Source organism: Eubalaena glacialis, chromosome 8 (assembly GCF_028564815.1).
Source record: "Eubalaena glacialis isolate mEubGla1 chromosome 8, mEubGla1.1.hap2.+ XY, whole genome shotgun sequence".
NCBI classification, from domain to species: domain Eukaryota; kingdom Metazoa; phylum Chordata; class Mammalia; order Artiodactyla; family Balaenidae; genus Eubalaena; species Eubalaena glacialis.
The window spans coordinates 79,064,547-79,075,096 of NC_083723.1; the positions used below are offsets into that span (position 1 = coordinate 79,064,547).

At 55.2% G+C, this 10,550-nt stretch overlaps 1 protein-coding gene and 1 long non-coding RNA gene across 4 annotated transcripts; one reads left to right on the forward strand and one right to left on the reverse strand.

Annotated features, from left to right (window-relative positions):
* Positions 1-757: 757 nt before the first annotated feature.
* On the reverse strand, positions 758-4,426 carry HOXA11 (homeobox A11). The gene is made up of 2 exons (XM_061198608.1): positions 3,624-4,426; positions 758-2,201 (listed from the first exon to the last, which is right to left on the reverse strand). Exons 1-2 carry the CDS (start codon positions 4,336-4,338, stop codon positions 1,969-1,971), a joined length of 948 nt encoding a protein of 315 aa, XP_061054591.1. The 5' UTR covers positions 4,339-4,426; the 3' UTR covers positions 758-1,968.
* On the forward strand, positions 4,220-8,428 carry LOC133096824 (uncharacterized). 3 transcript variants are annotated; one of them, XR_009701846.1, is made up of 4 exons: positions 4,220-4,813; positions 4,943-6,035; positions 6,338-6,515; positions 7,715-8,428. It is a non-coding gene; the product is annotated as an uncharacterized LOC133096824 (long non-coding RNA). The 3 variants fall into 3 exon arrangements; XR_009701844.1 differs by having other exon boundaries at positions 4,220-6,035; XR_009701845.1 differs by lacking the exon at positions 6,338-6,515 and having other exon boundaries at positions 4,220-5,445.
* The last annotated feature ends 2,122 nt before the right edge of the window (positions 8,429-10,550 follow it).

A 10,550-nucleotide genomic window follows, 5' to 3' on the forward strand; every position in this document is an offset into this window, starting at 1 on the left:
TTCAGGCCTCCTAGTCTTGAGGTAAGTGAGTCCAGCCTGGGATCAGACCCACTGGCCACCTCAAGTCCCAAGGCTTTCTCCCAGGGCTGGGGTCAGTTTGAGAGGATGAAGCCCCGTATTCCAGGCCCTGAGATACCCCATTCCTGGGATCCCACTTCCCCAAAGGACCTGGCCATTCACCTTGGCTTCCTAAGTTTGGCTTCTAATGCAGTTAAATCCTAAGTCACCTCCCTACCTGCTCAGGGGCCTAGTAACTTGCCCCTTTCCTAAGGGGGGGTGGTGTTGGTGCTGGGGGTGGCAGACATTTGTCAGTAAAAGGCGAGCAGGGAGAGGAATGTCACACCAGGACCCAATACTCAAGTTTCCACAGTCTTTATTTTCCTTGTGCCCTGTCACCTGTATACATGCTGCGACATACGCAGTGGGTGAGAATGGAGGACAGGCCAATACTCCTGTTACAAACAGAGCCACCAGACGCTTCTTAACACAGGGGGGCAGAGGAGATTTAATGGAAGGGTGCCTGCCTTTCTCAGCTGAGGTCCCCAGACCACGGAGGGCCGAACAACCTCAGAGCATCTCCCTAACACTTTTCAAATATTGCAAGATATTAAAAAGACCATTCCTGACACACTTCCCATCCCCTCCAATACCCCAAAGGCGATCAACTAATGGCAAAAAAAAAAAAGTATTCAAACAAAATAGGTTATAGTTCCTTTATTTACAAGTCTTTTGAACACCATCCCTGTATGAAGCGTACATTCAAATATTTTTAGCAGTGAGTGAGTTTAACCATGGAACACTGTAAACAGATAGAGCCTTTAAATATTTTCTTCATCTTTTTTCCCCCTCTACATTGCATTTTTTAAAATTTGCTTTGGTTCTTTCAGGGAAATATATATATATATAATATAATATTTATCTTTTAAAATAATTCCAAATCACTCTCGAGCTCTTGGAAGGTCGCTGGAAGCTTCCAAGCTCAGTTCTGGGGTGGTGAAGGGCAGAGAGTGGCGTGGGAACTGGGTGCTTGGGGGGCTCAAGCCCCTCATCGCTGGGGACCGCTGGCCAGGTCCGCTGCTCTGCTGCTCCCCCGCTCCGCTGAGCAAATCCAAGCTTGATTTAAGTGTGCTGTAGACTTTGCCAAGCTGCCGCACTCCACAGGCATTTCCTGCAGGGATCTGGGGGCCAGTGGCCTGGGTGCAGCCTCTCGGCTTTTTTATGTCTTCCACCTCAGGGAATGGTCTGCTCTGCCACCAGGCTTTAGGCCAGAGTGGCAGGCCAGGACGGACACCCTAATCGGTAGGAAAAACTAGGTGAGCTGCAGAAGTCGACTGCTGGAAGCTCAGGCCTGGGACCGTGTGGTGAGTGGCTAGGAGGGGGTGGAGAGCCCCTAATGCCACCTGGAATAGTAGATTATTTTTCCCTCAAGGATGAGCAGCCCTCTCCCACCTCACAGCCACCTCTTAGTCCAGTCATCTTTCACATTGGCTTTGGAAAGGAGCCCCAATCCGGACATCTAGGAATCCCCCGCCTTCCTTCTGCTCCTGTTCCCAAACTGAACTGGGTTTGGAGATCTTGACGCAGGGGTCCTGGAAGTGGACAGGCTCCATGTGGAGGGTCCCTGGTCGGGGTCATTCTCCAGGGGGCCTGGAGGGGGCCCAGTCCCTGATGGAGACCACACCCAACCCGAAGCTCTGCAGTCTCCAAGAGTGAACCACCAGGGGCCCCAAACCATTCATTCTCGTTGATGCACAACTCTCCAAATCCAATTATTGTTAGAAATCTTAACCACCGATGCCCAGGAGCGTCCCGAGCGGCCTCCTTCCAGGCTGTCTCCGTGTAGCCTCCCCTCTCTTGCACATCGCCTTTCTTCAAAAGTCACCGCGTGCCTTGACCTTGTCAAGGTCAAAATCTGCATATAATCTCATGTGTATGAAGCCCCCCACCCAGTTCCATTTGGCTGGAGCCTTAGAGGAGCGGGTTGGCCGAGTAGTACTGTAAACGGTCTCTGTTAATTTTTTTTTCCTTCATTCTCCTGTTCTGAAACCATATTTTGACTTGACGGTCAGTGAGGTTGAGCATGCGAGACAGCTGCAGGCGCTTCTCTTTGTTGATGTACACACTGAAGAAGAACTCCCGCTCCAGCTCCCGGATCTGGTACTTGGTGTAGGGGCAGCGCTTTTTTCGGGTTCGTTGGCCACCTGTAAAGGGAGAAAGAGGCAGGGAGAGAGCCAGGTGTGACGGCTGCAATCCATCCCAGAGCCCCAAGTGGAGGAAAAGGGCTAGCCCCAGGGACTGGAGGCCCTGCCCAAGCCCCATCAAGGTCCCCCCAGGTCCCTGCCTTCAGGCTCCTACTGCCGGCTGGGGAGAAGCTGCCGGCGGAGGCTCAGCTCCAGATAAAAGCCAGCTCCCTAGATAGGCCCCCAGGGAAGCTGCTTACTCTGCCCCAGAGCAGAAAGGAGGGCTCCTCACTGCAACAGGCGAGTTTGTGCCGCTGAAACCGCTTTCAAAGCAGCGAGCGGGGGTTGCCGGCTGCCTACAGCCTGGCCAGACTAAACAAACAGCCGCCCGCCCGCGGACATTTCACCTTCCAGCACCTGGGCGGCCGGTTCCCGAGGCAGTAAAGGCGGCCCCAGCCCCAGTCTTTCCCGGCTGCGGCGGGACTCGGCCCTCGTTAACATGTGGGGCAGCTGCCGGGTCTTCGTCAGCCTGAGTTCTGGCCATCAGCTCCTGCCTCCCCGGCCAGCCTCCTGGCTTCCGCGAGGTGGGGAGGTGGCAGCGGAAGCCCCCTACCCTGGGCCTTTCCTGAGGACCAAGGCCACACAGCCATCCTGGTTCCCCCGGCAGAGCAGGGGTGCTATTCCAGATAGGGTGGAGGAACGAGGGGTTTCCCAGAGCTGCGGGCAGGCTCGACTTGCTCCCCTTTCAATAAAACTCCACCAGAAGTAAAGAAAAAAACCCGCTTTTGACAGATTGAATAACAACTGTAACATGCAGTCGGACAGAAGGCAGCCCGTAATTGCCACCGCGCCACAGGGAAATGGCTTCCTTTGGACAAAAAGGCCAACTTTGGGTTAATTTGTTTCTTTTAATGTATTACTCGAGCTAAGCGGGCTATTTTATCTGTTAAACACGCTCCTAGCGCCATCGTTAAACAGCGATGTCTTTGAATCCCGGCCGGGACTGGAATCCCGGCGCAACACATGGCTTTTATAAAAATCTCCGGATTACCTCGCTATCAAAGGCTCCGGAGCCCTTGCAAGGGGAATTTACAGGCGCCCACCTCCGGCTCCCCAGCCCCGAGCTGGTCCCGAGAGGGGTCGAGCTGCTGGGCTTGGGAGCTGAGAAGGGAAAAAAGGGAAAAAGGCAGTTGTGTGGGTTTTTTTGTTTGTTTTGTTTTGTTTTTTTTTGCAGGCATGCCTTGGCCGGTGGGTATTTCACGGCCAATTTCAGCACTCGCCACGTGATCCCGCCTTTTATAACAAAGTTTTGTTGGGGGAAACCTAAAGGCCCTTCATAAACCTTATATGCTTATAAAACAGCATATAAAAATTTAACAGCGGTGCTGCGCTAGATTTCCAACTCCCCTTTCATAAAGCGCAGGGCGCTGCCTTTATACGTACTGGAGCCGCCGGCCTTGTCCTCAGTGTGGCCGGAAGACGACTCGGGGCTGCTGCTGCTCTCGGGGCGCCGCCGCCGCTCCTTTTCCTCCGCCGCCGCCGCCGCCTCCCGGCAGCCGCCGGCGCCGCTGTCCGAACTTGAAGTTGCCGGCGTGCCCGTGGCCGCTGCCGCCGCCGCCGCCGCCGCGGACGTCGCCGCGGCTGCCGGGGGCCCCTTCTCGGCGCTCTTGTCCCCAGGGTAGTCGGAGGAGGCGAGGTTTTCCGGGGTGCCGTAGGCCGTCTCGAAAAACTGGTCGAAAGCCTGTGGCAGGACGCCGTTTCGGCCCACGGTGCTATAGAAATTGGACGAGACGGCGGGGGTGGGGTGGTGGTAGACGTTGGCCGAGCTCTTGGCCAGCACGTCGCCAGGCACGCCGGCCGCGCTGGGCGCCTGCAGGCAGTCTCTGTGCACGAGCTCCTCCGCGGAGTAGCAGTGGGCCAGATTGCCGCGGGGGTGCCATTTAGTGGCGGGCTCAATGGCGTATTCTCTGAAGGTCACTTCGCGCACGGGTTGGACCTGGGGCAGGTTGGAAGAGTAGGAGTATGTCATTGGGCGCGAAGACGGGGTCTGGGGCAGAAAAGAAGGGAGGCTGGAGAAATCTGGACCCGAGACGTAGTAAGTACAACTTGGCAAATACATGTTAGAGGAGCAGGGACCACGCTCATCAAAATCCATCATTGGGCTACCTTGGGCTTTCCGCAGTAGCCGAGCTTAACATGATTCTCCACTGCAGCTGCCTCTTTGAAGCGGATCCGTGAAGTAGAAATTTGGAGACGTAAGCTGACGTGGAAATCTATCCCCATCCTTAGCAGGGAGGTGCTGGTCATGTGACCCGATGTTGAAATTGACAAGCTGCTAGCTAGTCCGGGCCTTTCCCCCCCCCTTTCCTTTCCTTTCTTCCACCCCCCCCCCCCCGCCCCCGGCTTCCTTTCTTTGTAGCCACCTCAAGGGAAGCAACAGATCGTCACTCGGTGTTCTCACCGAAAGCACGTAATCGCCGGTGTAACTCATGTTGGCTGGGGGGGCCTCCCGGCGCGCGGCGAGGCTGGGTGCTACCCCGTGCCAATTGCTTGTGCTCAGCTGCACGGTCCTGGCCCTCGAGTGCGCCGAGGGCGGTGAGAGAGCTCAACTCCTGCCACCCACCACTCCCCGGGTGAGGGAAGCCACAGGCTGGGGGTGGCCGGGTGGGAGCTCGTCGCTGCGTGGCCCGTGCGTGGTCTTGGAATCTATTCGCCTGGAGGCTCGCGTTCGCACCTCCTTCTTGGCTGTCCCCCTCCCACAGGCTTGCTTTGGGAACCACCTCTGCCTCCGACTTTGGCCGGACCCCCTTCGGGCCAGGGTTTGCAGCCGTGGATGTGCCTGCCTCGTGGCTCGCCCGATTTGCACGGTGACTTGATTACACGCTCGCATTCATGGTCACTTCCGAAGCGCTTTAGTGCCTTCCGTCCCTAAACCGCCAACAACCTGGGCGGCTTCCCCCGCGGTTTGTCAGGGATCCGCAGGTCCCGGAAAGCCCTTCGTCTCACCCGGGATCCACCTCCCTTTCATTCTCCCTGCCGGCCTCCTCACCCCACGCCCTGCCCTTGGAGAAACCCGCTCCTCCTCGCTGTCTGCCGGGGTTCGGAGTGACACCGCAGAGCCAGAGGCGTGGGAGCTGCGCCGCTGCGCATTGGTCCGCCCGCCCCCCTGCCGGGTCTTCTGGAGCTGAGGACTCGGGGAACCATGGAATTGAGGCGAGCCTTGGGCTGCTTTAGAGGCGCTGACATCCAAGGAGACATCTCCTGGGTATGCTGCACCTTCCGGGAGCCCACAGCTGAGCTCCAGAGCTGTAGGGAGAGTCGGGGCAGTGAGCAGGGGGCGAGGGCCAGGGAGCCGTGGCTGAGAAAGGGGTAACACGCCACCTTTCCTCTGCAAAGCTTGAGAGCCAGGGATGTGCAGGACAGAAACTCAGAAGGCTCGGCGCCTTTCCGGCTACTCATCCCACAGAAGGGACACAATGCCAGAGAAAAGAGACGTCTTTCTGAACCTCCCAGCACCTTGGGTGAAAAGAACGCTTTGAAAAGGCTAGGTTTGAGCTAAAGAGAGAGACAGAGGCCATAGCAGCTAGTATGAGTCTAGCTTTCTTGGGAAGAGGAGAGAAAAAAAAATGAAATGGTGAAAAATGCTTGCCATCCTGCAGGACTGAATGAACAATGTTTGGGAGAAGCAGAAGAGGAGGGCATAGAGCAGTCAGGCAGGGCCAGGCGCTGGGAGGGGTCCAGCTCTGAGGCCTCCCCACACCTATCTTCTTGGAAGGAACTCGATGTCGCTGAAGGAAAGTTGAAAAATGAAAAAGAATAACCTTTTCCCTTTCCCCATCCAGGAAATTGCCGAAGGTATTTATGTATCTTGGGGAGATTTAGAGTATAACCTCTAAGATCTTTGGTATTTAAGTGTCAACATCGATTTATTTATTTATTGCTGAGCTAACTGTAACTGACACAATAACAAAATCTAATCGTGTATTGCACTGGAAAAGAAATATTCTCATTATGTATTTTCTCTAAATGATGGCCCACCATTGCATTTGAATACTCGCTGTAAATATCAATAATATCGAGTAATTACTCTGTAGTGGAGTACACTAATTTATTAGCATTTATGTTTATGTGGCTCCTACCACCCCCCTCCTTTACAGGGGTTGCGTATCACAAATCAAACTACTCCGACACATTGGTTTAATGAACGCTTTATTCAGGATTGGCTGCAAGAACTTCCATGCCCCTTGAATCCCTGAGAGCTGAACTTGAAATTATTTGTGCATCTCCAGCTTGACATATTTGGCCACTGTGGCTTGTGCAGAGGGCAGTATCGGGGTGAGTGAAAAGGTCTGGTGGGAAGGAAGGTCATTGGGAAGGGCAGCTTGAGACCTCCTAAAGCTGGGAATCACAGTTACAGGATTGCCCTGCAGCGAAAAAACTTCTATTTCCAGCGGTGACCAACAAGGCAAAATATTTATTTCTCCACAGCATCTCTTTCTTGAAGACTGAATATAAAAGGGAGAAGGAGAGGTTTGCGAACAGCAGTATTTAAGTCATTCCCTGGCTGATTTTGGCTCTCTCAAACTCTCTCCCAGCAGCCTACCCGGTCCCCGCCACCCCGACCCTCGAACAAAAGGAATGCTTGAGGGGTTTCAGTGACTTTGCCATAACAAAGGCGCCACCATTGCGGGGCTTGCCCTGCCCCTGGGTGAAGGCAAACAAATTCTTGCACTTGTATTAGGGCTTTTAAGACTATAATTGAACCCGGGGGCGTCTAGGAGAACCAAAAACTGTTCTAGACAGACCTGGGGTTTTATAGCAGTGTTGGCAGTCAACTTCAGCTTGTGCCCGAGCAGACCGGCTGCAGTGGCCCGCCAGTGGGGGACGCCAGGCTACCTACCCTAGCTGCACGCAGCCCCTCTCCCCATTAGATCGGTTTTCCCCTTGGTGCCAGGGAGAGGGGGGTCACCACAGAAAGGTTGGTATAGGGATATGTGCCGTTCGGTAGAACTAGTGCCTCCCATGTTCTTGAGAGCCAAGCCGAGAGGGTGCTGGTCAGTCTGGATCCCATGGGTGTCTGCAGGAGACAAAGGCGAATTCCCGAGGAAAGGCTGGGGCAGGGGAAGGCGCTCTAGGAGCGGCTGGAAGGGCAATTCGGCTGAACCAAAGCGGGGTGCCGGGAGGGTCTTGCAGCCTGGAAGGGGGTGAGTGGGGGCGTTGCTGTGAAGATGGATGAGGATAAAGGCTCTTGATGCCAGAAGGGAAACCGCCTGGAGCGGCGAATGCTTTTAGTTCCCCGGCAGGGACGGGAGGGGGATGCTCTGATCCCCAGTGCTGCGCACTGTTCCCAGCTTTGCCTGCTTCTGCCCCTCTTGCCTGGAATATACTGGCGGTGTGAATGTTTTCGGGGGGGCTATTCGGAGGTAGGTGCAGCTCTGAGGATCAGACCAAATCTTGGGGAGGCAGGGGAGGCAGAGCTTCGGGTCCTTGGTTTTGACTTTACTCTGAGCCTAATTGACTCTTCCGCTTTGCAGGAGGCCCAACAGCCAAGCTGAGCCCACCCGGCTCAAGAGAACACCCGACCGGGGGGGTGCTAAGGCTGCCCTGGAAGGCCAAGTGCGAGTTGCACTTTTTGAAGAGTCCAAGATGGGCATGGCTGTGACATTGGCCCTGGAGACTGGTTTCCCATGAGTTGTTCTTTCTCAGGAGCTCCACAGTGTGAGGCCATCTCCAGAAAACAGTCTTCAGTGTGTATTTCCTTTTATCGTCAACCCGGAGCCCCACGGCAGCTAATGCAAGAGGCCAAAAATGTTTGGGAGGAAGAAAAACAAAGGCAGGAAGTGGCGGCAGCTTGACGGTGCGTGTGTGTCTGCGGAGAAGGGAGGGAGCCCTTTCAATCTCTTCTTGTTTTTCCAAACTTCAGGGTCCAGGCAGCCCTCGCAGGGCCGGCCCGTTGCTCCCCGCGCAGCATTTGGAGATGGCCACCCGGAGAGGAGAAGGCTGGCGCCGGAGCCAGCCTTGTCAGGCGGAAACGGCTAACGAGGCGATTTGCTCAGCAAAGCAGACCAAGCCTTTCCAAACTTCATTTGATTTGGCCCTAAAAGTGGGGGGTTGGGGGAATTCTGCAACACCTCCCGGACCCTCCTTGGCGGGTGGGCTGAGTGCTCCGTGGCGGGGATTCGGGAGCCCTGCACTCCACGCGCCTTCCCAGGCGGGATATGGGAATAAAGTGTGTCCAGATGCCTCTGCCCAGCACTGCCGCCTCCCCTTCTTCTTGCAGCCGAGGGGTCTGGGCAGCAGCCGGAGGGTGCCTGCTGGCAGTGCCCAGGCTGGGTAGCCTTGGCACGGTTAGTGTGCACCGGAGTTGTCGTGCTGGGGGCGTTTCCAGCAGAGTCATTCAAGGGATGTGAGCAGAAAGGACCATCACTTGATAGGCAGCCTAACACCCGCTCACTCTGAGGGAGGATAGAGCTGGGGGTCAGGGAGTGCCTCCACACTCCGGGGTTCCCAACCCTAACTGGCCATGCTGCTAGGCTGCCCTCTTCTCTCTTTGGGGCTGGCTTGGCCTCTGGCAGCGGCTCATTGTCCCGGAATCTGAGAATCTTAAGTCCCCGTGCCACTTGCAGCCCTGTGACTGCTCAGTGCATAACCCTTAGTGTGAATGCCAACATCAGGCTGTCCGCTCACTCTGTTTCCTCCCTAGCCATCCGTCTCCATCTCCCTGCGGCTCCTGCTTGCCGGTCTCCTGCCTCTTTCCAGCTGAGTCTCCCCTTCTGCGGCCTCCCGCCTCTTCCGATACCTCCCCTAAGCTGAGCAAGAGCTGAGGTGCCACTGGAGGGCACTCAGTTCGGAAAGCACAGAGAAAGGAGGCTGGTTAAATTCCTGACTCTCCCCCAATTCAGGCCTCCACCAGGGGTCTGAACTGGACCTCTCCCTTCCTTCTTCTGAATACTCCATTCCAGGTTCTTTTTCTCTCCCTCCCTCTCTCATCAACATTCCCTCCTTCTCTTCTTAGGACTCAGCTCCTGCTTTTGTAGGCCTGGCAACCTTGGATGGCAGCCGGCCTGGGAGGGGTAAGGCCCACCTGACAAACCAAAATTCACCCCCAAAGATCAACAGTTGTTGATCTGTGGATCACATAGGGCACCAAAGTTTTTGCTTTTTCTTGCTGGTCTGAGCCCCTACCTTCCTCTGTCCCTAAATGCCACACCTGTTTCTAGAAAGCTATACAAAAGAACATTTCAACCCCTGGGATCATACTGCACACAGGTGCAAGAGCCAGCTGGAGGACCCAGGGTGGAAATGGCTATCAATCCCTTCATGGGGCTGGAGGCCAGGCCGCCATTTGGGGGCTTTCTCTTTCCAAGTGGGAGATCTCCTGGAGGTACATCTGTCCTCCATGGTAAGCCTGGGAGATGGGTTGCCTGGGAAGCCCAGGAGATCTCCTAGAATTTGTTCTTAGGAAACCGTCTATTGGCAGATCATGGCCAACTAATCACATTTCCAGGCACGGTCTAGAGGAGGCACTGAAGCTTCAGTGAAATATCAGGAGACCCCCTTCTATCACTACTAGGTGGAGGCAGAGGTTAATTTATCTCCTTGGCTTGGAGAGGCACCTGTCCCACCCACAAGCTCCTCCTCCCTTCCCTAAAGCAGGGGAACAGGTAATGCCTTGAACTTGACCTTATGGTTGGTTCTGATCTGACTCACAGGTTCAATCTCCAAGGTCCCTAAAGATCTGAAGAAGTCCACATCCTTCCACTGGCCACTGAGGGGTGGGGCATAGGGTTTAGCAGAGGGTCTCAGACACCCAAGCAATCTGGTTATTATTTAGTTTCGTGTGTCCCAAAGTGATGGGAGAAAGAGGGTTACTTCCTTTGAGAAGAACTATTTTTATTTTTATTGTTGTGGACTCATTAAAGATTTTTTTCCCCTACTGAGTGGGAACAGATGGGGGTGGGGGTTGAAGGGCAAAGCCCTGGCTCCCAGTGTCTGCCTTCCATTCTCCCCGCGACTTCGGCCCAAACGGCTTGGGTTGCCCCAGCCAAGTGTATCCGTAAGAAAGAGGACAAAAGACGGCAGCTCAACCAGAAGGCCATTTCTGGTCCTCCGGGTCTTGGTCCGCACGGCTGCGGCTAACAGGAAGCTCCCATACCCCAAGCTTCAGCTGCCACCTAGGGCAGTTCCCCAGGCTCCTCCGGTTCTACTCAGCCTCGATCCACGATCCACGGCTCACATTCCAGGCTGGAGAAGAGCGAGCCCCCGCCTAGTCAAACCCTGCCCGAGGAGTCTCCCCTTTGTGCCCTGATAGGCAGTTCTGTGATGGAACCTGTCCACGGACAATCCTTCTACCTACTGTCGCCTCAAGAC